General features: G+C 47.9%; 13 protein-coding genes across 13 annotated transcripts; 9 read left to right on the forward strand and 4 right to left on the reverse strand.

The window, feature by feature from the left end:
- Positions 1–1,154: 1,154 nt before the first annotated feature.
- On the reverse strand, positions 1,155–3,133 carry N7509_004937 (CNOT2/3/5 family protein; the record flags this gene model as incomplete). Its single annotated transcript, XM_056629574.1, has 2 exons — positions 1,155–2,816; positions 2,879–3,133. The coding sequence occupies 2 exons, from the start codon at positions 3,131–3,133 to the stop codon at positions 1,155–1,157; spliced, it is 1,917 nt and encodes a 638-aa protein (XP_056488876.1).
- Positions 3,134–3,665: 532 nt separating this feature from the next.
- N7509_004938 (D-aminoacyl-tRNA deacylase) lies at positions 3,666–4,498 on the forward strand (the record flags this gene model as incomplete). The annotated part of the gene is made up of 5 exons (XM_056629575.1): positions 3,666–3,672; positions 3,734–3,912; positions 3,964–4,006; positions 4,060–4,286; positions 4,358–4,498. The coding sequence occupies 5 exons, from the start codon at positions 3,666–3,668 to the stop codon at positions 4,496–4,498; spliced, it is 597 nt and encodes a 198-aa protein (XP_056488877.1).
- Positions 4,499–4,857: 359 nt separating this feature from the next.
- Positions 4,858–6,235, forward strand: N7509_004939 (uncharacterized protein; the record flags this gene model as incomplete). Its single annotated transcript, XM_056629576.1, has 5 exons — positions 4,858–4,873; positions 4,950–5,017; positions 5,082–5,091; positions 5,151–5,237; positions 5,295–6,235. The coding sequence occupies 5 exons, from the start codon at positions 4,858–4,860 to the stop codon at positions 6,233–6,235; spliced, it is 1,122 nt and encodes a 373-aa protein (XP_056488878.1).
- A 2,359-nt stretch (positions 6,236–8,594) lies between these two features.
- On the forward strand, positions 8,595–9,275 carry N7509_004940 (uncharacterized protein; the record flags this gene model as incomplete). Its single annotated transcript, XM_056629577.1, has 1 exon — positions 8,595–9,275. One exon carries the CDS (start codon positions 8,595–8,597, stop codon positions 9,273–9,275), a length of 681 nt encoding a protein of 226 aa, XP_056488879.1.
- Positions 9,276–9,510: 235 nt separating this feature from the next.
- Positions 9,511–9,921, reverse strand: N7509_004941 (uncharacterized protein; the record flags this gene model as incomplete). Its single annotated transcript, XM_056629578.1, has 1 exon — positions 9,511–9,921. One exon carries the CDS (start codon positions 9,919–9,921, stop codon positions 9,511–9,513), a length of 411 nt encoding a protein of 136 aa, XP_056488880.1.
- Positions 9,922–10,108: 187 nt separating this feature from the next.
- On the forward strand, positions 10,109–10,372 carry N7509_004942 (uncharacterized protein; the record flags this gene model as incomplete). The annotated part of the gene is made up of 1 exon (XM_056629579.1): positions 10,109–10,372. The coding sequence occupies one exon, from the start codon at positions 10,109–10,111 to the stop codon at positions 10,370–10,372; it is 264 nt and encodes an 87-aa protein (XP_056488881.1).
- A 607-nt stretch (positions 10,373–10,979) lies between these two features.
- On the reverse strand, positions 10,980–12,215 carry N7509_004943 (uncharacterized protein; the record flags this gene model as incomplete). The annotated part of the gene is made up of 4 exons (XM_056629580.1): positions 10,980–11,431; positions 11,578–11,908; positions 12,014–12,132; positions 12,170–12,215. The coding sequence occupies 4 exons, from the start codon at positions 12,213–12,215 to the stop codon at positions 10,980–10,982; spliced, it is 948 nt and encodes a 315-aa protein (XP_056488882.1).
- A 1,976-nt stretch (positions 12,216–14,191) lies between these two features.
- Positions 14,192–16,108, forward strand: N7509_004944 (uncharacterized protein; the record flags this gene model as incomplete). Its single annotated transcript, XM_056629581.1, has 1 exon — positions 14,192–16,108. The coding sequence occupies one exon, from the start codon at positions 14,192–14,194 to the stop codon at positions 16,106–16,108; it is 1,917 nt and encodes a 638-aa protein (XP_056488883.1).
- Positions 16,109–18,330: 2,222 nt separating this feature from the next.
- N7509_004945 (uncharacterized protein) lies at positions 18,331–18,639 on the forward strand (the record flags this gene model as incomplete). The annotated part of the gene is made up of 1 exon (XM_056629582.1): positions 18,331–18,639. The coding sequence occupies one exon, from the start codon at positions 18,331–18,333 to the stop codon at positions 18,637–18,639; it is 309 nt and encodes a 102-aa protein (XP_056488884.1).
- A 2,475-nt stretch (positions 18,640–21,114) lies between these two features.
- On the forward strand, positions 21,115–21,663 carry N7509_004946 (uncharacterized protein; the record flags this gene model as incomplete). Its single annotated transcript, XM_056629583.1, has 1 exon — positions 21,115–21,663. The coding sequence occupies one exon, from the start codon at positions 21,115–21,117 to the stop codon at positions 21,661–21,663; it is 549 nt and encodes a 182-aa protein (XP_056488885.1).
- A 79-nt stretch (positions 21,664–21,742) lies between these two features.
- On the forward strand, positions 21,743–23,371 carry N7509_004947 (uncharacterized protein; the record flags this gene model as incomplete). The annotated part of the gene is made up of 1 exon (XM_056629584.1): positions 21,743–23,371. The coding sequence occupies one exon, from the start codon at positions 21,743–21,745 to the stop codon at positions 23,369–23,371; it is 1,629 nt and encodes a 542-aa protein (XP_056488886.1).
- Positions 23,372–23,608: 237 nt separating this feature from the next.
- On the reverse strand, positions 23,609–25,502 carry N7509_004948 (putative MFS transporter; the record flags this gene model as incomplete). The annotated part of the gene is made up of 6 exons (XM_056629585.1): positions 23,609–23,848; positions 23,918–24,622; positions 24,673–24,828; positions 24,879–25,241; positions 25,301–25,389; positions 25,445–25,502. 6 exons carry the CDS (start codon positions 25,500–25,502, stop codon positions 23,609–23,611), a joined length of 1,611 nt encoding a protein of 536 aa, XP_056488887.1.
- A 520-nt stretch (positions 25,503–26,022) lies between these two features.
- N7509_004949 (NAD(P)/FAD-dependent oxidoreductase) lies at positions 26,023–27,361 on the forward strand (the record flags this gene model as incomplete). Its single annotated transcript, XM_056629586.1, has 3 exons — positions 26,023–26,215; positions 26,280–26,392; positions 26,666–27,361. 3 exons carry the CDS (start codon positions 26,023–26,025, stop codon positions 27,359–27,361), a joined length of 1,002 nt encoding a protein of 333 aa, XP_056488888.1.
- Positions 27,362–27,364: the final 3 nt, after the last annotated feature.

Raw genomic sequence — 27,364 nt, forward strand, 5'->3', positions numbered from 1 at the left:
ACTTGCAAGGCTGAGTCGTTGAATCGGCAAGACTGTGCCGGGAAGAACGTCATTTGCGATCCGGCGATCTCTGGTGCCAAGCCACTAGAGGAACGAGAGGGAACGAAAGGAACGAAAGAGAACAAAGTGAACCAGATAAACCAAGTAAAACGAATCAGCACGAACCTGGGGATCATAGAAGAACACTGGTAGACAACGCACAGCCCCTTCTAGCGGCATTCTAGAAAATCCCGCATGGACGGCTAGTGTCTGGAGCCTGCATTAGTCGATTGCTCGGCCAGTCACCATTGGGGCGTGTCCTGGTGTCAACTCGCTGACTGGTCGGGGATGTGGTGGACATGGACATTGTGGACATACGAGGACCAAGACACGGGGCGAGTGCATGCAGATAGGCCCGAGGTACTTGGACCTCAGCAGGTACGAAGTACGAAGGATGTAGAAGTACTGACTAGTGTGATACCCTGGTAGTCGGTACCTGTCAGGGAAGTGCCCAGCTGATACCCCAGATCCCAAGACTCCCCCAAGGCATATTCTACATCTACTTTTGCATGGCCCACCTCTACAGCTCTGGTTGCATGAAACTCAAAAAGAAAAGCAAAGACAGTGACAAAGAACCCATCAGGTCTTAAATCGATTCATAACCACGGGTCGGATCGACTGAAAATAGCACAGAACTCCCCGCGGTCCCATTCATTGTACTCGTTGCCCGATACCCAAAACAAGAATAGTTCAACCACTCCGAACGCAAGAGCGGGACCCGTGGCCAAGTTGGTAAGGTACGTAGCGGAGGTAAGGCGTGAGATAAAGAAACTGAAAGGAAAAGAAAAGAGAAGTGGAGGATAGAGAGAAAAAGTAACAAAGAGACAAAGGTGTAAGATGATAAACAGATCCAACAACTCCCTCGAGCTCCCGCCTCGATCGATGAGGGGTGCCTTTTTATCCATGACCACAATCACACACACTCAACACATATCATCTAGTGCTGCCCGGCTCTCGACAGATCTTCTTCCAAAACGGGAATGAATCAATACCGAGACGGCGCATGGGTCGTGTGGAGACAAGAGACAACAAAAACAGGGGGAGAATAAGGAAAGGATAGAGAGACGGGGGGAGAGCGGGAGGGAGAGAGGGACCGGAGAATATCACAGGACGTTTCATAATTCGTCCTCCAGATATTTGTACACGAACTTGAAGTCAGCCTTGCGCCGGTTCATCCTGTCGGGCACTGTGGTGAGCACGTGTTGCGGAATGGTCTGCCTGGCGGATGCAGGAGGCGGAGATGTCTGAACTAACCATGTACTTTCGTAGTCGAAAAACCGGTAGGTGCCCTGCTCGAACTCCTCCGTGATGTTCTTTGGCTCTTCGTGTCTTTGGAACCACGTTTGGTATTGCTTGTGGAAGCGCCAGCTCTGGTTCTTCAATGCCTTGGCAGCCAGGTACTGTTGATACGTCCCTTGACGGTAATAGAACAGGTAGAACAATGTGTCCGTATCAATCCGTCCGGTATCGTACAGTCGGGGGTCGTCGAATATCGAGAGGGGCTCCTGGGGATAGTAGAGGGGGGTGTTGTACGGGTTCTGCGGCTTGTAATGACGTGGCTTCTCGGCATCACCAGCTTCCGGACAGGTGGTGAGTGAGGTCGCTAGCAATCGTTGCACGGCAGGTGATGAGTGAATCGTGGAGCGTTCCTTGGTCAGTTCGAATGATTGGGCCAGATCTTGTAAACCTGGGGGTAAGTGGTATATTGACTCGGCAGCATCCCCCTCGCCTGATTCCTTTGGTGTTACTTTGCTGTTTTTCCTTGACGTGTCCTTACTCGTCTCAGCTTTCTCGATGGGTGCTGGTGATGAAGTACCGGAGATAGCAGCAGCACTGGGGGCCTTCGATCGACTTGCAACCGCAACTGCAACGGCAGGTTCATCAATCGGCGTAGCAGTTTCCACGGCTGGCGTTGGTTTAGAGACTGGTTGCACTGGCGCCACGATTGGCGAGGCCGTAGAGGAAGCCTTGCCGGTGGGAAGGACATGCGAGAACGCAGGGCTAGTACCGGGTGGAGGGGGCAAAGGTAGAATTCCCACTCCGCTTTTATCTGCTGCCGCAGCAGATGCCGCAGCAGAGGCATATTTCAACGTTTCTCCAGGTAGACGAGTTGGGAGCGGTGCTGGTTTCATGCCCGGTCCCCCATTGGAGGATGTGGAGGGATGAAGGGTGGCGAGGACAGGGAGAGGAGACTTCATCTGCGCAGACGGGCGACGGGCCGTTGTAGGTTCGGGCTTGGGCTTGGGTTTGGGCTCCGGTTCTTCGTCCGGAAGGGACTGGGCATCTTGCGATGATAGTGGCTCGTCGCCGGCGGCAAACTGACCCTCTACTTCGTCGCCGATATTCAAGTCATCATATAATGTCTCATCTTCTCCGCAGTAGTCAGGGTTATGCCCTTCCTCAACGTAGTACTTGATACCCTCATTGAGATCTTGGACTGCGCCCACTTCGAGATTGCCATTTTGCAAGGACCGAAGCAAGAACTCAAGCTTGTTGACGTGCCACTTATGGCGCTCCGTTACTCGGGAGATATCGGCCATGCGGTTCGCCTTCGACATGTCCTTCTTGCCCTTCTTCATCTGCGCTTGTAGGGTCTCCTCTTCCGCCTCCATGGCTTCGATCCTCAATTGAAGCTCATCCACCATCGATGATAGGAAATCACACAACTCCACTTTCTCCTTCTCCTTGGGATCGAGTCGGGAGGCTGCTGAGAGACCCTCTTTAGAGTAGGCTTTCGTCTTCATCTCCTTCTCCACGGCCTTGAACTGCTCCATACACTGTTTGAGATTGTTAGCCGCCGAGTCTGAAGGAATGGGGATCACTCAATGGTAGAACCCACCGTCTCAATGGCTTTCCGCTGCTCTAGCAACGGAGCCTTGTCCTTGACTTCATTGCCGGCCGCCCATGACTTGATTTGATCCCGAAACCTTTGTAGCTTCTTAATTTCGCGCTTCAAGTTCTCCTCGAGCTTGTCTCGCTGGGTGGGGTTGTTGGCGGAGCGGATCTTCTCGTAGATGCCTTCGAATGTTTGGATGCCTTCGGCGACTTTTTTGAAGGTCTTTTCGATCTCTTGTTGCGTTTTACGAGACGCCATGGTGCATTCGAATGGGGGCGTGGACTAAGGTGGTCCACTGGGGTGATGATGCGGTGGGGGCGGAGTTGTAGTTCTTCGTGTGCAACCGAGGGATAAATGGTTGCACAATCAATGGATAGAATAGAGGTGTCTCTGGATAGGTTGTGAACCAGCTTGAAACCAGGAGTCGCGGCACGCCAGAGGGTTAAATGTAGATTGCTGCTGGATTGGAGGTCCGCTTGGCTGGAGAATGCTGGGTTGCCGGGTTGGGCAGGCGGTCTGGAAGGCAGTCGCCGATGGATCAAGAGGCAAGTTCCAAAGTTTTGCTTGGTGATTTGTTGAACACTCTTGAAATGCTGCTGCAAATTAATTTCAGAACTGGGGAATTATTCTGAGACACTGCGATCACTGTTTATTACCACTACCGGTCCCAGAGATATTGTTGATTTCGCGATTTGATTTGTGCCGCGTCTAGGCCGCCCGAGCTCAAGCTTGACCTCAAACTTCCCCGCGGAGTTTGTGACCACACTGTGAATAGCAGGCAACAAAAACAATGAAAGGTGTGTCGGTTGTGGGCTGTGGGTTGTGGAAATGCAGTGTGACAACAAGCTAACTGGTTAGTGATTATCCAAAGAGTCAAGTCGGCCTCGGTCACGGTAGACGAAGAGTTGATCTCCTCCATTGGCAAGGGACTGTTAGTATTGACTGGGGTGGGGAAAGAGGATACTGAGAAGGAAGCCGAGAATATCGTCAACAAAGTCCTCAAGGCCAAGTTCTGGCCGGACGAGAAGGGCAGTCAAGTAAGGATGCGCGCACTGCTTTCTCGGCCTGGTGCTGACAGGCAACTTTAGTGGAAGAAGAACGTGCAGGAAATTGAGGGCGAGGTACTCTGTGGTAAGTCCACCCCTTGGCCTTCCCTTTGATGGACTCAAACTAACACCACCTAGTCTCCCAGTTCACTCTCTATGGCAAGATGAAGAAGGGCAACAAGCCTGACTTCCACGATGCGGCCGATGCCATCACCGCGCGGAGAGTCTACGACCACTTCTACAATAAAATGCGAGAATCATACATGGAAGACCGGGTGAAGAATGGAGTCTTCCAGGCCATGATGGAAGTCGAACTGAAGAATGATGGGCCGGTGGGTGTTGACTACACCAGTGAAGACGCAGTGGTAACTACATACCTTGTCTTTCTGGCTCCTCCCAGCGCCCCATGGAATTGGAGAACTAATGGAGACTACAGGTTACGATCGAAATCAATACGAATCTCCCTAAGAAGGAGCCGAAGGAGCCCAAACCGGCGAAAGATGAGAATAATGACAAGGATAGTAGCAGTTCAGGCACGACGCTTGAATTTACGATTCCGCCGGAACTGCTGGCATAAGAAATAAAAGGATGCGATGAATGATGAGGAAATGAAGAGATGCCAAAATACCATCTTACTGTATATACTAGATAATAGACAACTGTTCAAAGCATCATGATCCTATACGATAGTATAGTATAGTTACTTTGTAGTCAACTGAAGTATACAAAGGCTGCCTGCACCGCCCGTGGAAGCTTCCTGAATCACCCCAATTTCTCCTCTCCACCTTCAACTTCCACCTTCAACTTCCACCTCCCCCACTTTTACTCTCTCCACTTCACCTCATTCCGAGATCCATTCCTCCACTTCTCTTTCGTCCTCTTTTTCTTCCCTTCCATTCACTTAAAGTATTGCGCCCGCTCGCTCTTACACTCACCATGGCGGAATCCCAGAGTGCGTGTCCCACTGCGGGGTCTGCCGATCAGCCCGCGCGCAGGAATTGAATTGTCTCTTACTGACCCCTCGTTAGAGCGTTCTCGTGTCTTTTTCGACATTGAAGTCGGTGGCGTCAAGGCTGGCCGTGTTGCTTTCGAGCTGGTAAGCTCTCTACACTCTCATTTTTACCATTGGGAGCTTCCCAGCTAACTTGCGCCTCACTTAGTTCGACGATGGTATGATCAAAACTCCACTCCAACCGATTGACCTCCCAACTAAACCTGGAAAAATCCAGTGGTCCCCAAAACCGCAGATAACTTCCGTTCCCTTTGCACTGGCGAGAAGGGTCTCGGCCAGCAGGGCAAGCCATTGACCTACAAGGGTATGTCGAAATACTTCTTTCGCCGCAATGTCATGCGCCTTCACTAAACCGAGGCAGGCTCCATCTTCCACCGTGTGATCAAGCAGTTCATGATCCAGGGTGGTGACTTCACTGCCTTCAACGGTACCGGTGGTGAATCGATCTACGGCGAGAAGTTCCCCGACGAGAACTTCGATCTCAAGCATGACCGTCCTTTCTTGCTCTCCATGGCCAACTCTGGCCCCGGCACCAACGGCAGTCAATTCTTCGTTACCACCGTTCCCACCCCCCACCTCGATGGCAAGCACGTTGTCTTCGGCGAGGTCATCAACGGCAAAAGCATTATTCGCAAGATCGAAAACATGTCCACTCAGTCCGACAAGCCTAAGGTCGACGTTACCGTGGTGAACTGCGGTCAGTTCTCCGGCGAGGACTACGAGAATGCCAACAAGCGCATCCAGGACGCGACCGGTGACCCCTACGAGGACTTCCCCGAGGACCACCAGGGCGAGGAGCTGACTGCTCCTCTGGGCTTCAAGATCGCTTCTGACCTCAAGGGATTCGGCAATGCTGCATTCAAGAGCGGCGACCTCGAGCTCGGTCTGGAGAAGTACCAAAAGGGCTTGCGCTGGTTGAACGAGTTCCCTGAGCCCGGCGAAAATGACTCCAAGGAGCTCGGCGAGCAGATGACTGCTCTCCGCTTTACCCTGCACTCCAACTCGTCGCTTCTCGCCAACAAGCTTGGTCGGTTCTCGAACGCTAAGACCTGGGCTGGGTATGCTCTGAAGGTTGCCGATACCGCCCCCACCAAGGACAGTGACAAGGCCAAGGTTTACTACCGCCGAGCTCTTGCCTTAGTCGGTCTGAAGGAGGAGGATAATGCGCTCAAGGATCTCACGGAGGCTTCCAAGCTGGCGCCTACTGATGCGGGTATCACGAACGAGATTGCCAAGGTCAAGAAGGCTGTTAAGGACCGCGAGGCAAAGGATAAGAAGGCTGCCCAGAAGTTCTTCTCCTGATTTACTCTCTGGCGTTTATAGCTCTCTATGCCATACGATTCATGAAGTATCTTTTTTTCTTCTCTGTTTTATCTGTGAAGCATGATGTATGATACTAGTAATCACATCATTGGGCAATTAAATTTGCTCTCTGAGATTCCTGCTTCTATTGACCTACTTTATTCTCCATGACTGTGTAGCATTTCCCTGAATCTAATCAAGATCGAGACTGCTTGCGATGCTCCATGGCCGTACTAATCGACCCAGTGTTACTTCTAGGGTAACTAGATCCTAACGATTCAGACCTTGGAAGTACAGAGTATATAAACGAATAGGATAGTATTTAGTAAAAAACACGGTAACGTTGTTGCATTGGGAAGGGTTGGATTCTGGAAATTAGGGATAGTTAAGAGAGGAGATTGTCTATATTATGAGACTAGGCCTAAGATACCTCCAGTTATATACAAGCTGTTGCTGATTCAGATCGCTATTTCCTCACTGCACTACTGGGTATTCTGCTTTCGCCATGCCTTCAAAGGACCCGAGTCAAGAGAGTCCAATACACAGGCTGTCTTGATCATTTCAATTCTGGTAAAAGAGGGGCCTCAGATAGCAAATTATAGCCAAAAAAAACAGGTTCAATGGTAATATTAGTATGGCTGCGAGCCTATATCCATCTTGACAGTGTTGGGGCTCTGTAAGCGATGGAATCGTAAACATCGAAGGCAACGCTTGCTGCTGACTCCATCGTAGATAGAGCATGCATGTGTAATATTCAAGGCGTGGGCAAAACCCGGAAATCACAATCATACTGGGGAAATGGTTAATATAAATATCGGAATTAAAGAGTACTAGATGAGGGTGAACATGCCATACGGTAGGACCAATGACCAATCGATTTTGCGGGCGATTGCCGCTATAAAATTGATCCCTGATCTTCGACTCGGACGAGGCGAGACAGGCGACAGAGATGGTCCTGGGGCCATTTTGCGAGTAACGTTGAGTGGAAGCTGTGCGGAGAAGAGAAGAGAAGAAAGACCCCCAACAGACAAGAGCAAGAGTTCTCGGGGGCCATCGCTTGTATGAACGGCCCCCACGGTCCCCACCGTATGTTGACATATGTAAGAGTAGACTGCGGGTGCTTTCTTTCCGTCTTCAGTCTTCAGTCTTCAGTCTTCTAATATCATCCGCACAGATATCTATCATCAACTCTCAACTCTCGTCACCCGCTGATTCAAGTTGTTGACACATTATGGAGAAGTTACCACTGGAGACCGTCCAATATGTAATGGCACTTGTGAGCCAGCACCCACCCAGTCTTCGCGCCTTTGCTTGTGTGAGCTGGGGATGTTATTACGCCGCGTCCGTCTATCTATTCCACACTCTACACTTTGAGGTGAAAAATGACGAGATTGGCGTGGTCGAGCGATATTCGCAGCAATTAGAACAAGCCTTTGCCTTTCAACACGTACGCTGTGTCAAAATTGTGGACCGACTGGAAAAAAAGGTGCCGCGCAATGAATTCTGGATATCCCTGTCCTCTCTGGTCAAGCGCTTCTCTGGTCTATCCGATTTGTTTTTCGAGGGATTCCTAGTCGATTTCCCAATATGTCTCCTCGATATTCTGCATCGGCACCACCAACGCTGCAGACTCCACATCCGCCATTTTCGCCCTCACAATCCAAGGGTAAATAGCTCGCCATGTCTCTACAGCATCCAGTATATCTGAAGCCATAGAATCGGGTACCCGCGTTGGTGCCAGGCTTCTGACCACGAGTTAGCAATGCGTCTGGTTGCCGGCTCGGAGGCCCCGAATCTAAAGGAGGTTTGTTGTAGCAGCGCAGGCGTCCCTGCTCTGTCCCCTCGCACTTCTTCTCCGGCCGGCAGGTTTCAGCCAAACCCGAAGCGTTCACGAGGCTCCCTCGAATCTCTTTCACTAACACACGATTACGCTCTACGAACGTCGACCATAGAGGGCTGGATTTCATGTACGGATTTTTCAGTATTGCAAACATTGCAACTACAACAAAGATGCCGAGATAAAACACCTTTACGCTATATTATGGCAGATTTAAATGCCCAATGACCTTCGCTCAAAACACTTCTTCTGGGCATGACATCAAAATACCAAAGCGTGCCACATACGGAAACAAACAAGGCCACCAAAGATTTTCTCAAATGGGTACCGCGCTTAAGATCTCTTACCTTATTTGGGTGGTCTCCACTAGTCCGGGAGGTACCTTCAGATTCATTCCTGGCTTACCATGGAAGTCGCCTTACCGATCTATGTCTTGCACCATATCATGGACTACAGCCGACCTTATCGGACCTCAAACTGGTCGTTGAGAGTTGCCCTTTACTACAAAAGCTAGCGATCAGTATGCGGCGCACCTATGGCGATGCACGGGAAGTCAAGTCGTACAGATTGTTAGGCTCATTGCCCAAATTACAACACTTAAGCCTAGACCTGGACGTATCAGATCTTTTGCGGGACGTATCAAACATCCAGGGCATCCTCGGCGAAGACATGTGGCCTGAAGAGTCAGACGACGAGGAATTCGACGAGGGGTGGATTCCTTTCGATATGGAGGCACTTCCAAACCATGAATTCCACCGCGAGTTCGATCTCGAAATATACGATGTGACCCGGAGCAACGCACCCACTAACGGTCGTATTCGCGGAGCTCTGATCAACGCGGCAATCGACAAATCGCTGGCATGTTCGATTTTTGAAACGATTTCAGGTGGCAAGCCTAAAGTGTCGGTTCCATTAGAAAGACTTGACCTGAAGGCTATCGAGGTCGGTGAATTTGGAGGTGTGATGTCAGACGCAACACTCGGCGTATTCAAGACTATCGCAAAGCAGTGGCGGGTCGAAAAAAACCCACGTTACGATACAGATGAACCTGTCGCAAAGGAGACGGGAGAGCCCGTGCGATTTCTAACCCCAACCATGACCCTACCGGATCCTGAAATGGCCAGAAGCTGGCGTTTGCTTTGGCCTGAAAATGAGTCAGGAGACTGGAAGGAAGAGTGGCACAGCTTTCCACTTTCAGTCTGAACCTTGACATGGTCCATAGATACTACATCTTCTACTTTCCGTTTCTTCGGTGGGTTCTAGCTTCTAGCTTCTTTTTAAACTCCCGGATCAGTTTCCTCGGGTACAATTTTGTCAAGGAGAATGTTATATAACAAGAAAATCATGAAATACCACAAGGCGGATGAAATTCGATGTTGGATGTATGTGCATTCATCTAGGCTATCTGATAGGAGAAATGGATGCTCTTCCCACGCCATCATTTTTCATCGCATTTAATATCAAAAATTTGTTTTCTCTCCATCCACATCACCATTCGCTTGAGTTTCTTTTCCTCCTCTCCAACTCTGTATACATCCTTTGGGTCGTACTTCAGCAAGACCGTGCCCCGGGCCTTTTGGCCAAGTTCCCTTGCTTGTCTATCCGCATCTCGCACTGGATCATACTTATACGTATCCCAGTATTTATTGTTTTTGAGGACTGGAAGTATTTCTTTGACCGTCTCTTTCATCTTGTCCCATCGCGCCTCGTAATTGGTTTTATACAACCCCGCTTCGTCGTGTTGAGTGGTCTTTGGAACCGTGAGATATGCACGGGTATCGTCGCCAGCAAACAGGTCCTTATGGTGGTCCAATGACTGCTGCTCCTGTTTGTTGCTGATTCTCACCATTGATCTATTGTTTCGGACCGGCATATATATTCCGTATTTGAATGTGATTCTACCCTGCCAGACTCGGATTGATCTTTCATTATGGAACAACCGAAAGCGTTCGTTGGTTTTTCCTGCATATTTGAGACCGAATAGCGCTTCGCCGAAAATATAGGAAGGGAAAATAAACTTGGAGAAAGTATCACTGATGGGTTTTACTGGGGATGACAAACTGGGCCCGTGGAAGGTTTCAGATGCCCCCGACAGATACATTGCATTATTGCAGAAGAGTATCATCGGAGTTCAGATTGAGATCACTAGCCTAGGTGGAAAATTCAAAATGAGCCAGGAATCCCCCGAGAAATACCGGGAAGGTGTTATCGCAGGTTTTAAGAACTTGAATAATGACATCGGCAATGAAATGGCCCGCACAGTGTCAGAGCGACAGGATATTATGAGCTCAAAGAAGTAATTTATAGGGTGTTCTAAGGCAGTTTCTTATTGCCCAGGGCGGGTATTGATAACATAAGTGGTCCATCAATTTTGATATTCTCGAGTCAGGTTCCCAATTTCTCCCTGTCTGTTTAGCTCTGTTCGGTTCTACTTCTTCGCTTCTCTGTATATTTCAAATTATGTCAAGATTCTGCTGAAGTATTTGGACGTGCAGGATCAAGACAACAGCCACAATCACGACCACAGCACCCCCATCTAGTCTTACAATCTTCAGCACGAGTCGGATGCAAATACCACTGCGCATTGGATTCCAACCCCTATTTTAATCTACCGAGAATAGCGCGACGAGAACACCCGCAGCATCATGTCTGGTCCCAATTCGTTTCCCTGGGTTTTATTGCTGGCTCAAGGTGGCTTTTAAAACCTGGAAGCTTCCTATTGCGTTTGCCTCTTGCCGTAAGGCAATTTCTTGAGAATCCTGTCGTATGTTGTTTTCCCCATTGAAATACCTCAGGCTAGTACTAGCACTAACTACTGACTAGTTAGTTACCTCAGGTATTGCTAGTAAGAGTATCCCAACTAAGCTCATTGGGTACTGCTTAGCTTCGAGATTCCTCTCTATAGTCCTAATATTTGATCTTCTTGTATAAGTAGTCCCTGAAATTCCGGCAGTTGTTGAACCATTTGTCGTACCCTCCTCCCTTCAGACCTTTCTTTTCTCCGTTCATCTCATTCACAACCTCTTGTGCCATGGCGGCAATCCAATCCGGTCTACCTCTACCCTGCTCACTGATACGGCCGAGCCATTTCCACTTAACCTGATCGTTATCATAACGCGATGCATCACGGTCGTTTCGTTCGTACCAAATTTCCCCGGTGGTCCTGCGAAACCCAAGATCCCACATGACAGTATCCCAGTCATAATGTATTTCTTCAACGATTCTTTCGTTTTCACAGTCGTTCCATTGTATTCCCCGCACAGAGATGAAGCCTGTGACAACTACATAGTGGGCGGGCCATGAGTAGGTTATGGTTTTGTCGGTAAATGGAATTTGAATCGACTTCTGTTCATCCGATCCTAGATAGTAGTTAAGAAGAGAGTCAGTCACGGAGCTGCCAACTTGAGTGATACGATACATGCATGATGCAACATGATCAGATGTTTTGGCCATGGACTTGAAACGAGGGGCAAGATGGAAATATTGGAGGATGGGACCGACATACTAGCAGATAAAGCAAATCCGGCGTTGTTCGGGTAATTTGCAAACGCAGGAAGCATACGCTCAAACACTTTGTAGTTGTTTGATTTATGGTGTTCAGTTACAGTGGGAGTTGCGGCTCTTTTGACATTCGTAGCCGACTCTTCCTCATCTATCGTCTGGGACGGTTCAAGTTCATAAGATGACTCCCCATAGGATGAAACCGTGATAACGGGGAGAGTTTCAGCGAAACCATCAACGTCTTCAAGGATAGATGGTTGGTAGTTTCCTGGGCCATCAATACCTATCAAGGCCCATGCGCCGTCGATGTCCCTTTCATCTTCTAGCGAGCAGAACTAGAACATACACAGATTAGTATGAGAGCTTTCGAACTTGCATACGCAAAGGACACTCCACATCAAACCTTGGAAGTATACGTGGACTACTAGTATGTTACTTACCCAACACTCAGTGCAACCAACAATAGGGATTGGCGTAGTCTGGCTATTCGAGCCAACTGTTGAGGTGTGGGTATTCTGGAAAACATTTGACACGAAAGATGGCGTAACAGCGACGGTGACTGTACTAGACGGATCAAATCTGCCCGGCGAAGACACAGGAGATGCCGAGATCCCAGATATCAGGATCGAGAAGGCCGCACATAGGAGATTGTGACCCGAAGGTGGAATAAACAACCTCTTCAGGTTCCACTATAGGGATAATGAGAAAGTACGGGTGTAAGGGATGAGTATACTGGATACTACGAGGGAAACTAAGGCTTGCATTGTTTAAAAGGCTCACTAAATGAGCTCAGCTACACCATTCTAAAAGGATTGTGATCTACTTGAAGGATCCATGCTTTCTTATTAGGATCCTTTGGCCCCCAGCCAAGTATACCTCGTCATGCATGCACAAGTGTAATCACAAACAATTCCTTGGGGCCAATTTCATTGCAATTCAAAATTTGCTGGATCATGACACTCGTGGATCTATTGAACCTGGCTTTTGGCCCCGGGGGTTGGGGCCTTGGGGCTGGGGTTGGGGCCTTGGGGCTGGGGTTGGGGCCTTGGGGCTGGGGCAGATGCAGCTTCGAGTTCTAGGCCTCTTGACCTTGCTTTCAACGTCAATTTCTTTCACTCTTCCAATGAGCATTTAATCTCTTCACCCGTATCGTATGGTTCTTCTGCCCTTGTGTTTCATGAACTCTCCGTAAGGGCGCCAAGAGGGGGCGGTTGAATCCTTCTGAGCGGATTTCTTATGGCACCTGTGAACTTGTATCACATTCATATCACGGTATCCTCTGGTAGTATAGCAAAGAGCTAATACTCATACTAGTATACTCCTATTCAATTGATTTGTGTGAGGTCATCGAAAAATCTCCTAGTACTTTTAGTACTTAATCTTAGTTTCAAAGCTCGCAAAGATATAAATTTAAAACGCTCTCTTCGAGCCCCGGTGGTTGCCCTGGCATATGTACACCCAAATCGTATTCTGTGCATTTCTTGGCTACCATGATTCTCTCTCGTAATTGTGGCTTGTTACTACTACTAGTAGCACTGTCTCTCTTGGGCTTGAGTGATGCTTTTAACCCAATTGGAGGCCAGATAACCGGTGATATGACTAGGTATGAGATAATAGTCTCGGAAAATCCTAGTGTGACAGCAATTACAGCCAGGGTCGTCGCACCACAAGGCTTGACTCCCGTCATCGCCTTTTCTTCGATTACTTCTGAGGATTCGAGCAGTCCTCCAGGCTCTGCAACGACCTTGGCCTCTTCAACTTGCCTTTCAAGTCCTTGTCTTGTGACTTTGACCCCGACCAAATTCCGACCAGGTATCTCAACATGGCTCCCACTTTTAGAGACAACTGTGACCGTGCCGGCTTCATCGACTCCGGTCATTCGTTTTGGCCGTGTCAATGATGGGCGGCGTTCATCGGCTACGGAATCTACAGGGTCGGGTAGTGTAGACACTTCTGCAACCGGGTCGGAATCCAACACCGCTATACAGACATCCAACCGGGGGAGTACCTCAAGTGCCCCCATCAATCCGCTTAGCGGAGGTTCTTCTCCTACGGGATCCAGCTCTGTCGTTACTCCTTCGAACGGTAGACACACTTTTAGCACCCCTATCAATCCACATACTGGGCAGTCCTCCGCTACCGAGGAAGATACCGGTGATAAAACCTCTTCCACTGCTGCAACTGTGACCTCGAAAGGGAGAAATACTTCCAGCACTCCTTTTATACCAGATACTAGTAGTGGATATTCTTCTACTACTAGTACCGAGAAAGGGCCCAGTGGGAAAAGCTCTTCTACTGCCGCAACGTCGAAAAGAAGGCAGACTTCCAGCACTCCTCTTATACCACATACTAGTAGTGGCCATTCTTCAACTACCGAGAAAGAGCCCACTGGTGGAAGCTCTCCCACCACCTCGAAGTCGAAAGGGACACAGACTACCTCTAGTTCACTTGCCACTTCACAGAATGGACACTCTTCTGCTACCCAGACAGGATCCAATGGTTCAACAAGTGGCAATCATAAGACAACATCGACTCCGAATTCCTCGCAGTCTAATCAGCCTAATTATTCCTGGGCTACGGGATCTTTTTCTCTGGAAGATTCCCCAGATAAAAGTGAAATGAGCTCAATGTTATCAACGCTGACTGTGGATTTATCCGCTGAAGTGGCCGCAGTACTTTCAAATTGGCCCACACATACAGCAACAGAAGCTTGGAGTGATTTGTCGAATGACTATACCGAAATTCCAACAACCGCAGCAACCACCGGAGGAGCCGAAACCACTCAAGGACTTGCCCTTGCAGCTTGGCTTGTTGATCTAAGCAATAACGTCCACTCTGCAGATCTCCAAGATGAAGACACTCGGTCTATCGTCCACGATGATATTACAAAAGCTCAAGATCGAGTCGAGGACCACATCAAAGAGAGGGAGAGTAGTGGTGACTCAGAGGAGGGATCTTCAAACAGTGGCTGTGGCTCTGGAGGAGGGCTTGCCGGCCTTGTCGGGTCCGTTGGATGTTTTATCAGCTCAGCGAAAACAAACATCAAGAATGGCGTTGATCCAGGAAATACGATCAATGGCGGATGGAGTCTCATAAACCAAGCCTTCTCGGAGTTGAACAATGAGACCCCTGACACCGACGAGGAAGAGAAGAAATTCAAAAACAATTTCGATGCAGTATCGGAAGCTGCAGAGCAACTTGAGGAGCTGGAGGAGGATGGAAAGGAACCGAATTCAGAATCGGCAACGCAATCGAAAACTTCCACCACAAGTTCCGATTCCAGCACTTCCAGCAGTTCTGAGTCCACTACCTGCACTTCTACCAAGACAGTTGAGGACTGTACAACCAGCACCATCTTTATCACTACTATGGCTACTGGCGGAGATGGTTCTATGACTCCTTCCACTAGCACAACTTCAACGAGTATATGTTCAACCCACGTTGGCTGTGACGTGACCGGGACCACTATGACGACTACTGAAGTTACAGGGAAAGCTTGTAAGCGAGCCACGAGCTCTTTGACTTCGGTAGATATATCTATAACCAATCCCAACACCGCCGCATCAACAAATCTCGAGGCCACAACATCAGAATCTTCTGTAGTTGGACTCACAACTGTATACTCTACTGGATCAGAGTCCACAGAGGCTACATCAAGCTCTACTGAGGCCACAACATCAGGCATATGCCAACCTCAAACAATTTCTGATACCTATTCCGTTTGCGCTTGCTCAACCACTCATTCCGGTCATACTATGTCCCATACAATCACAAAGCCAAGAGATCAGGACTGCAGTGATGTTATGACTTTCCCAATTTCCAGCTTTGTGCAAATCCGAACGAGCGCATCGACGAATTCTAAGGCTACAATTACCGGTTATACTTCAACTGATACCAATGGCGATGTCTTCGTTTATAGTGCTGGCGAAGTCTACTACGAGTCCACCACTTCCGGGGATACAGCAACGTTGACCACGGGCCTGGGCGCTCCTATAGAAGAAATTGTCCCCGACTGGGTTTCAACAGATGGAAAAACCCAGTACCTTTATGCATCTGCAACAGGCACTGATAGTGCAGACTTGGAACCCGTTGAAACTGCCACAGAGGTAATTGTTCAAGAAGACTGGACCGCGACAGTTAGCAACACCGAATACGTTTATCCATCCGCAACAGGTGCCTCCCTCGACGATTTGGCTGGTGCTGGAACACCACAGTCAAATGGAAATCTTAATATCACATGTGAGACCAGCGCTGGTAGTCCATTATCCAGCGATGTTACTCTTGTGATAAACCAGGTCAGGGGCTACGGAGGTTTTTGTGAACAGAGCAATGGAGATGGCAGCGAGTGTACTACTCTGGGAAGCAAAAATTCTGCTACGATCTCTATATGCGGCGGCCCTGTTGGTGGGACTTGCGAGGAGGTTGCAGGCGCCATTACCCAAGTCCAACAAGAATGTGAGAAGACCATAGATGGTGATTTGAGGGTCGGTGGTAAATTTGATATTGGCTGGGACTCTAGAGTGGAAGTGTTCTAGTAAACCGGTCGATTGAGTGAAGTATGCTCTGATATTTTACAAATCAAATTTGTCTCAAAGCATAAATTATTCTGAAGCATCAAATAGAAGATCGTATCAGGTGTTAATGATCATCTTACCGGTAAGACACTTTCAAACTGCTAACTTAGTATGACGTAAAGCGTTATTAAAATTGCGTGTGACGCTATCGATTGAGGATGGACAAAAAACGGTGGTCAAAGGAGTAGGTCTTGGGGCCGAAAGAAATCACTGGGTGGGGAAAGGGGAGCAGAGCTGAGTGGGTAACAGGGGGCCAGAATGCCAACATTGTCTGACCTACTACCTGACTGCGATCAACATCGGCCCCCAGATACTGAATTCCATCAGATGGCTTATCATTCTCATCATAATCTCATTGTTCTGTCACTCATTCACCTGAAGAACCTTGGAATAGACCATCAGTTTGGAGCGCATGTGACCTGCCTGTATATCTCTCACTTCGGTGCAGTAGCTTCAAGTTCCTCCTACATTCAATCTACGCACGCCTCAATCACTACATCTGTAGTCTCCTTCATGCACCATGGGTTGCTGTTTGACTATAGTAGACCCTCAAGAAGAAGAACTTGAAAACTATTATCGCACGGTCACGCCAGGTATGTCGCCCATCTATTAGGGGTCGCTCAGCGCGTCAAGTCATAAGCCTGATCTTTTATCCATAGATATTGCTCTTCAGAGCTTACACAACTACCTTCTACAGCATCAAGCCCAGGATGACAGATATGAGGCAATTTTCGACGCATGTAGCGTCCAGGGTTCCCCCCAAGAGCAACCATGTATGAGATCTCCCCTCGCGAGAAGAGTATATCCATCACGTTAAGCATTGACTAATGAGGCAATAACTTAGATTGGACGAAAGAAAGCCTTCAAAATCACATCCTAAAAGCACATCCCGAAGTGAAACTCCCCGACACAGCTATCGATGTTCTCTGGTCATGCTTCTACTTTTATGCCTGGCACCCTTTCCCGCGTTCTGATGCGGACACCGGGAGAATAGAACGTCCTGCATTTGAGCGCGCTTTGATCTTGCTTGCTTACAAAGTCACAGGCATTCTAGGGACTATATTATCCGGTATGACCCAGGCAAAAGTCCACTGGGCGTATGTGAATGGCAGGTCCTGTACCTGCAGACACAATATCGACCGCATTTTTCGGAGTATCAGTCATGTCCATACCAATGTTCAACAAAGTTCAAACAATTCCCAGTCGTATCTAGAAGATGATATTCTGGATATTGTTGCCACGACCCAACCCCATAAAACGAAAGGAATCCCCGGCTATGAGACTCTATCACCGACAGCGCAACGTTTACTTCAAAGCAAAGGTGCAAACTATCAATCTCAACTGCATTCAAGAAGTCTCACTACACTTCTATCCCTATTACACAGGATCAGGCTGTATACTTCAACTTGGGGTCGGGATAATTTCCACCACGGCACTCTCGAGGAACCAAGCGCTCGGCAAGATGAGCTTGTGAATGTTCTCGTCCAACCATTCAATCTTGACGGGGAAGGTTTCTTGACATCCAGCGCAATTAGCCGATGTTTTGACCTTCTGGTAAGATTTATCTTGAGGCATATTCTACTACTATAAATAAATTCAAGCTAATCATTTCTCGCCTTAGCCAAACATCGAACTGCGTTTCCATGAGCTGTGGGCAATCATATTTCAACCTCCTATTCCTGAGAATAGTTCGGCATTAGGAACAGAGCCGCTACCAGATTCCAGGATATGTGATATTCTCCGCGCGGTATCACTATTTGTACCTCCAGCGAAGGAGTTCCATGGAAAACCCGAACTTGCACGAGAGATCAGGCCAGTCTCTTTCGAAACAATCAGCCTCTCAACAATGAAAGACTCAAGTGACGGGTTAACACTGGCTCGTATTATTGAGAGTGTGGCGGACCGAGGCTACGAGCATCATCCTCATCTTCTTCTTTTCTTCGAGGATGAAACCCAGAGCCGGAGCCGTTTTCAAGGGGCTATAGGTGCCTATTACTCCGCAACTGCGAATCAAAAAACTTCCGAAGAGGGAGATACCTCTGGAAAGACTGAAATAAGCAATAACATTGCCCCACGCCTCAGTCTTCCGCAAACGCTCTTCCAACTCCAGCCAGATTTCAGTTTATTCAGACTCGAAAAGCGGAGAATTTCTCTCTCAATCTTCATTAAATAGACTTTCGGACATGCATAAGAACATATCTCCCTCGGAATACTGGATTGGGGGCCTCGAGAAATCAGAAGTCGGCCTGAAGATTGATCCTGTCTCAAAACGGGCAACTTTCATGGTGAATCAGGTTGCTGCAAATCAGAACCAGGCCATGTACAAGGATGTGATCAAATATGTCAACAATAAAGAGGATTTGGGAGATGATGAAAGCGAAGGTATCAGAGCAAGCTTCACGGTTGGCCATGTTGGCATCTATAGGGTGGACGGTGGCGACGAGTTTAAGCCGTGGAAGTCTAATGAGGATGGGGTCATACGACGAATTTGAATTGGAACCACCCTGACTTTATTCCAAGGCTAATGACTATCTGAAAATTGAGCTCGGTGATCTATCGATATTTTTATATGCGTTAGCCGTGTAATCTTACTATTGTAACATGGGAATGCTCGCTGGCAGTCTGCGTTGGCAGACGGGTCGATCGCGGAGAGACAACACCACCACACTCGCAGAGTGCAAGGAGACGATAGGCAAAGCGTAACGCTGTAGAGGATTAACAGAACGAACAACAGAATGAATAACAGAACCTTTCATAAGCAGTATACCGATACCGCAACTTCAGCAGTCTCAGTAGAACATTTTCATAAGGGGAAACATGCATATTGAATTGATAATCTAGAACGAACGCTACTTATTCTCCTGAAACAAAACAGGAGCCTTGTTGCTAAGGCTTCCGTCACATGACCCTAGGATATCGATGTTGAGAGCGGAAATCCCCATTACACTATGTAGTACCAATCTTCGATAAACACACCACGCACGATAAATTTAAATCCTGGTCGATATCGAAAGTGGCGCCGCCGTCGAATAAATATCTAAGAAAATACATCATCATCGTTATCAGAGTCGAAAGGTCAGGAACGAAAGTATTTTGATGATAGAAGCTTCTCTTAAAGTAAGACAAAGACCGCAAGCAAGTTTGAGAGGAGTGTATCTCAAACAAATGAATTGCTTTTTAAGGTGCTCTCCTATGGATGCGAGTTGTGAGGCAACCCTCTCCGTTCCTCAACTTTAAGCTTGTCACCAGTCATAGTTGAGCGTCGAAAAGAAATTAGACGGGAACGATCTCCTACGCAAGCAGAAAGCTGCAGTCTTATACAGTAAATTTCGGCCCCAAAAGAGGCAGTTCAAAAAGCCAACGCAAGGTAATAAGGCGGCAATCACACATTCTATTTCAAGAGGCATCTCAGCGTCAACAGCCATTCGTAATGATAAATTCTACAAGCCCTTAAGAGCTTCCTGTGACATCAAGAACGCCGCCCATAGCAAATTTCCAATGGCTGTACACGCTGTACACTGGCTACTACATCGTTTAAGTAGCTGATGCTCCTCGTAGCATGAACGTCTATGTCCGCGCAATGGTCCAAATGATACACCAAAACCCGTGGGCACAACAATACTGTGCAGTTACTGCTAGAGAAGGGACCCGAAATTAATGTCCAAGGGGGCTTTTTCGGAAATGCCCTCCAAGCTGCGTCTTCTGAAGGACACGATAGTATCGTGCAGTTCCTGCTGAAGAATGGTGCCGAAATTAATACCGAAGGTGGTTTCTTCGGAAATGCTCTCCAAAGTGCTTCTTATAGAGGACATAGTATGATCGTCCAGCTCTTGCTGAAGAACAGAGCTAAGTCAACGTCCAAGGTGGACGTTACGGTAATACCCTCCGGGCTGCGTCTTCTGGAGGACATGAAATGGTTGTGGAAAATGCCTCGTACATCTTGTTCCTAGTCAGTCGAGATCCCTCCTTTTTGTAAACCAAAGGCCCCATGGGTCATAGGCATCCGTAATAAGTACTTTGACTAGTTCCTATTTTACTGCAGAAAATCCTTTGAAGCTTTGATTCTCATGCTACCTCGATAGCGGTGTAATGATTCTTGTTGTCTATACAACACAACTCCATATATTTAATTGGACATGTACACAAATTTGTCAGACCCTTTATCCGCGAAATTATCACCTATACGAGGCTGGATAATAACCCCTCAGAAGAATATTGTAAACTCCGAGATGAGGCCAAAACGGACGCTCTGCCAGATGGAGATATTGGGTCCAGGATTTGGGTCCAGATCTCCTGGGGTAGTCTATTGAGAAAGGAATAGGCAATCAGCTGGCGTTCCTATCTAACTGAGTAATGACTCACTTTGATATTGGTGGTGATCGGGCCATTGTGTTTCTTATATCTAGTATCCGTATCACGGTGTATCACGTAGTGCAAAATGTGAGAAAAGGGTGCCAGTGAGTCTTCAGGTTTTTTCAGTGCGCGTAGGAATGGGACAACTGGCAAATTCAAATTAAATCCTATTTTTTAGAAGCGAGTTATTTATCAGTTGGAGTCAAGGCTGGGGGCTGGAAGGTGGGTTGTGAGCCGTGCTGCCACAACACAACAGCCCTGGAGCTGACAACAGTGACGAGTCCAGGGAACTTGAAAGTGGGCCACAAATGTGCCTGTCTTGTATTATCTACGGAGTATAGCTTTCACACACGGCTCACAATATATGTCAGATACAACCAGCTGTCACCCTCAAGCCCGCACGATGTAGGCTGAGTCATCACACCCTCAAATCCCATTGGGAGGACCTCCGTTGCACCGCGTTCATCTGTGGAGGTACTCCGTAAGTGTCGACCGATCAGCAAAATGGCCCCCAATGAACCGCAGCAAAACTCCACCTCAACGAGCCACTTCCTTGTTTCGATCCATCGCTAACCATCTCTACTTGTATCCCTATCCCATAACCACAATATAACATGTCCGAACGAGTCCGACGAGGTAAATATGCGCGGTTGATATGTCGAGGCTGTCGATCCCGGAAGATCAAATGTGTGCTGCCTAGTGTACACGACCTGGGGCCCTTGAATCTCCCCCAGCCAATAGAGAAGTGCTGCGACCGGTGTCGAAACCTCAATTTGGAATGTGTAGTGGATTATACATTGCTCGGACGACCTCAATCCAAACGCAGTCGGCTCCAAAGCTCGGAAGATCGAAGTCCAAAAGCCCACTCGGATTCTGTGCCCGAGGAAGGTATTCCAGTCATTTCGAGTTTAAACATCAAAGACTTTCTCTTCGCTGATGAGGGGGATGGCATTCTATCTCAAGACCACCAGCCTGATATCGCTCGCTCGACGCGAAAAGAAGAGATATTTCAATCCATGATTCAGGCGAATTATTTCTTCATCTCGGTCCTGGCCAAAGACCGCGCGTTCGGCGCTGACATTCCCCATGCTACCTCAAACTGGAACACACCTCTGCCGGATTTGATCAGTCATGACATGGCTGCATCCTTCGATGAATGGTAAAGCTTGATTTCCCTATGAAAAGACTATATGTACGACTGCGTAGCGGCGATGCTGACAAGGACTATTAGCTTGGTTTGGCATGGGTTCTTTCTCTCCGAAACTGCCCACTCTCGTCAATCTCCGGGCTCGTTTAGATTCGGATGAATCTGCCACCTCCACCAATTGTGCGACAAGGCTGCTATTTGCACTGCTTTGTGTGGTTGGCTTCGAACTGCATCGAAATATCTCTCGCGAAGACTGGCGACTAAAACAGAAATTGCAACTGGCCGTTTCCTTCTACGGCCAAGAATTCATGTTTTCTCCACCTACTCACCATGATTTGGTCATGGTCTCCCTTTTCCTTTCCGACTATAAGCCGACAGCTTTGGCTACCATGCAAGGAATCGCCCACAAGACAATAAAGTCAGAGATATACATTAACATCGCATATGGCGTCTTTCACCGACTGGAAGCAGTAAACGGAGAGGGAAATCAAGATCTTAACGAACTGAATTCCGCAGACTATGAATCATTTGAAAGGTGTCTCTTTGACTCCATTCAAGGAATTCAGATGGTTTCAAATCATGCCACAGTAGACGGTCTGATAAAGAAACCACTTCAAACGCTTCGCCATTTGACCGTTTACATGAAAACCCGCGTTGACGCGTACCAAAATGCGCTGAAATTCCGCCAGTGCACGCCACGGGCGATTTACCACATTCAATGGGCGACATCAACCTACATCCTATTCCAAATGCTGGCAGAAGCCAAACAAAGCCTGCATCATCCTGGCCGCTTCATCGAACTTGCAGAAGAGACTGAAAAAAGATGCTTGGAACAGATCAACTACACGAACTCTCTACTTGCTGTCGTGCAGTACGGTGTTAACGAGGAAATATTGGCCGTGCGCTCCGTACTGGAGCTTCGCTTTCACACGGTGCAGAACTGGATAATCGCATTGGGATTTCTGTACACATCAAGCCTAGGGACAAGATCCCAAGAAGAAGGAGGAGTTAATCGGACGGATTCGGACATATCTCGCGACGAAACCATTCAAATTACCTCACAGATCACGAATATTTTGAAAAGACCAGAGAAGCGGTCAAATAACATCTTTCAAGAGTATCTGGAACGTTACGGCTCGGCCTATCCCGACGAATTATCCTCGATTCTGGAGAAGTTCATCGCATGTTCAAAGCTGAAACTACACGGCATTGTTTTCCACCCACCTCCGAGATATATGTGCCTGGAAAACGTGATATTTTGCAAAAACATACTCGAAAATAATATCGTCCAGATCAAATGTTCAGATCACCTGCAGACCGGGTTTTCCAAACAACTTGACCTTTTCCAGAAATCCGCCGAGGCCCTCGCCAACATGGCCTCGTCGTCGATTCTAACCGTTGATGCTGCCTTTGCCAGAGGGTGCATTTATGCGATGAGCAGCAAGATTGTCTTCGGACTCTTGGGCCTGATGAAAAGATTGCAGAACGACTTCAAGTCTTCGGCGGAAAAGGGAAATATCGAACTGGTAGATGCCATTATTGCATCGGCGGAGTATGATGGATTACCTAGTGTTGATCTTGATCAGTTCCAGTTCCCGGTGGAGATGGACTCGGAAGCTTGGCCTTCTGTTGGAACTTTCGGTCAGGCGGAGGCTTTTTCAAATTCGTTTGATTGGACTTCCTTGCTTAATCTTGATGGTCCTGAATTTGAAGTGGAAAATTAAGCTTGCTTTGGTGGTAATTTTTCGTATCTGGGAGATGTTGGAAATGTATAATGATAGTATATCACAGTTTACCAATAAGTATTGATGATGGACATCGGGAATGATGATGCTAGACTTGGATGAAATATCACTGTATTGCTTCTGAATATGATACCAAGCTGTCATATCTGTTACTAGACTACTAGTCTCTCCTACCAGTAATTATACAGTAAATACCATCAGAGCTATCCCGACTCACTAGCCGCGGCCTGTTTCTGCAAGAAACTGTTCATATCGTGTCTTGCAATTCCGACGCCACGACTTGCCCCAGATAATCATAGGAATGCCAAGCAAAATCGAGAGAACCACAAGAATCCCGAAGCAAGTAAAAGTCCAGCCATAATTCGTCGCATCAATGAATGGCTGCACGGAGTACGAGATAGCAAAGTTGATCAGAGATGAGCAAATGGCGAGTACCACGACAAGCTCGCCAGATATCTGCAAAGCAACTTGAATTAGACAAAATCACACGAAAGGAAGAATTTTGACAGAAACCCAGAAACATACCCCATCGAAACACTCCATCGCATACGCCGTTGCAAGACTTGTAATCGATACCTGCTGGGCGATCAAGCAGCAAAGCGCGACTGCAATAGCCATCCAGTGTAACCCATTTGTCGCAGCCCAGCCGTAAAGAAAATATCCAACAGCACCGAAAATAAATGGGAAAATATATGTCCAGATGCGCATCTCGGGCTCCTTGTAACCCTTATTTCTCCGTGCGAGAACAAGTACTACCCAGTCAGACAAAGAGCCGACACCCATACCGAGGAAGTTTCCAACAAGGGCGGCGAGAAATATCAAGCCGGTAGAGCCAGCGCTCCAGTTATAAGGAGACTCGGTCATGATTTCTGATATCGTGTTGAAAGAAACAATCCCCGCTGTACAGCCAAATGCGAACTGGATTCCGGCAAGGACAATGTTTGGAAACGCAAAGAGGTAGAATGGCCGGCGGAAATATTGAAACCAGGTTGTTTTGTCATCGGCAAAATGATGAACCAGGGCGATCTTCTGGAGATAGGTTCTCGGGAGGATTTCTTCACCCTCGCCCTCACCATCGCTGGCCGAATCTGGGACTGGCGCTTCTAGCTCTTTCTCTTTATCCGCGTCCTCATCCCTTCTGGTTGGACTTGCGTCAGAGAAGCTGTTAAATCGATACCGCGGAAACATTGTATCATCGAAGGTAAAAATGAATAATAAAATCAATATGCCCTTTGCATAATTAGTTGAAGAACAGATCATCAAAAATAAATGGTACTCACGCATGCAATGGCAACAATAGGCGAGCTCCAACGCCAACCGATTCCATCAGAGATGTATCCACCTAAAATAAGACCAAGAATCGAGCCGAGTTGCTGGAAGAAAATGTATATCGCAACCATACGACCCCGCTCATGCGTGAAAAACATATCAAAGATCTTGAACAAAATTAGCGTCATATTCTTATTATTAAATCCAAGGAGCTCACCGTCAGTTGGATCAAAGCCTGGTAAGCTGCCGTTCCAACACCTTGAATAGCCAGCATAATGTAGTACTGCGCAGTCCCAGTATAATATTTACCCCAAACACTGCCGCCGACAAGAAGTAGTAAACTCAAAATGTATACAATCTTCCGGCCAACTTTCATTGCAGTTGGTATCCAGATTATGTTGAAAAATCCAAGAAGAAGATAATTCAAAGCTGACCCGCCGTTCATGTTGGTCAAGCTGACGCCGGTATCTTCTGAGATCAAAGTCCAGCTAGCTCCCCAATTATTCTCACCGAATGAGAAAACACATGCATACATTGATATGAGGAACAATGACCAAAGCTTTTTGAATCGTGGCCAATTCTGACAGTTGGATGTCAGCTAGGTTGGTTTCTACTTGGAGACTTTAGCGATGGCCTCACCAAAGGATCAGCCCGGGATCTGGATGGTTGCGGTATGAGAAGAATGTCTTGTCCACCTGCATGAGCGGCACTTTGCAAGGCATTCGATGCTAAAAGGAGCTGTTAAGATAATATCTCAATGGAAAGGGGACTTTCGTAGCGTACTGTCTACAAGGTACACAGTGCCTGGAACATCAGTGTGTTGATCATCGAATGGAGTCATAATGATTGCCAAGGCTGAAACCTTGAGAAACATTACAAACCCCACACGACGGCTGGGATGCTGGTTTTATATCTCTTTGATACGACTCGGAGCTCACTCAAAAGCTGGTCATCGAGGGTTTCACTGGCAGTGTGCAACGGTCAGTGTACCCATTAGCCAGTCACAATCGGCTGGCTTGCGACCATCATCCTGCATTTGGGATAGTGATAACAAATTGTGAGGGGTAGAGAAAACATGAAGCTCTAAGCGAGGCAATCAAAAACATTCCAATGCCAGAAATGACTGGCGCTGAGATTTCCCGACCGCGGACGTGATATCAATAACCGGGATCACCACAGGCGGTGCGGAGAAGCTTCCCCAGGTTTGAGGGGTAGGAAGGTCCACGCGGCAGCGTCTGACACCGGCCGATAAACTTGCATCTTAGCGTCTATTGATGTGTAGCGACGAGGTTGTCTTTTATTTTCATTCCGATGACCCTCTTGATAGTCCCTCAAGAAACTCAACCAGCAGTGCTATCAAAATGACTCCGCCATCGCTGAACGAATCCTCCTCCATCTTAATTGTCGGCGCAGGGACATGGGGCTGCTCAACTGCCCTCCATTTGGTCCGGCGGGGATACAAAAATGTCACCGTATTGGATCCTTATCCTGTGCCATCGTCTATCGCTGCTGGGAATGATGTGAATAAAATCATGGAGCATAAGGAACTCAAAGGTACAAATGACCAGACCAAAACCTGATCGGGCCAGTAAAAAAGAAACCTACTAACAATATCTAGGGCCCAATACGGATGCCAGGAGCATCGCATTCGCTACTTGTACACGATCTGCTCTGGGTGGCTGGACAAATGACCCTATTTTCAAACCATACTTCCATGGGACCGGATTGATTGTTTCTGGAGCACACCTAAGATTATCGAGCATATCAAACAAGAAGATATCGAGACATCCCAGGGCGACTTCATCGCACTCGAAACAGCAGAAGACTTTCGCAAGACCATGCCACCAGGTGTACTGACCGGTGACTTTCCCGGGTGGAAGGGCTGGTTCAGCCAGAAAGGAGCAGGGTGGATTCATGCTCGAAAGGCCATGATTTCCGCATATACCGAGGCGAAACGCCTTGGTGCGAAGTTTATCATGGGAACTCCCCATGGGAATGTGGTAGCTCTCAGTCTACGAGGCTGGAGATGTCATCGGAGCCCGAACTGCAGATGATGTTGTCCACCGTGCAGACCATACAATTCTTGCGGCTGGTGCTGGTAGCGATCGCCTGCTGGACTTCAAGAAACAGCTGCGACCTACTGCCTGGACTTTAAGTCATATACAAATGACAGCAGAGGAGTCGCAGCTATATAGAAACCTTCCAGTTCTGTTCAATGTCGCCAAGGGCTTTTTCATGGAGCCCGATGAAGATGAACACCACTTGAAAATCTGCGACGAGCACCCTGGATACTGTAAATTCATTCAGGATCCTAACAATGCCGGCGAGATGAAGAGTAGCCCGTTTGCGAAGGAGCAGATTCCGCTCGAGGCTGAGGCTCGTGCTAGGGAATTTCTACGTGATACTATGCCGCACCTTGCAGAAAGACCATTTGTATTTGCTCGTATCTGCTGGGACGCCGATACCCCGGATCGAGCATTTTTGATCGATCGACATCCTGATCACCCATCTCTCATAGTTGCCGTGGGCGGGTCTGGAAATGGAGCGATGCAAATGCCTACCATTGGAGGATTCATTGTAGACGCTTTGGAGGGCAAGCTACAGAAGGAGCTGAAGGATGTTGTGCGCTGGAGACCCGAATTGGCAGTGAATCGAGACTGGAAGTCTACGCAAAATAGGTTTGGGGACCAAATAAATTGATGG

The sequence above is a fragment of the Penicillium cosmopolitanum genome (assembly GCF_028827165.1).
Source record: "Penicillium cosmopolitanum strain IBT 29677 chromosome Unknown utg000006l:49.0-5199605.0:1.0-5204138.0, whole genome shotgun sequence".
NCBI lineage: Eukaryota > Fungi > Ascomycota > Eurotiomycetes > Eurotiales > Aspergillaceae > Penicillium > Penicillium cosmopolitanum.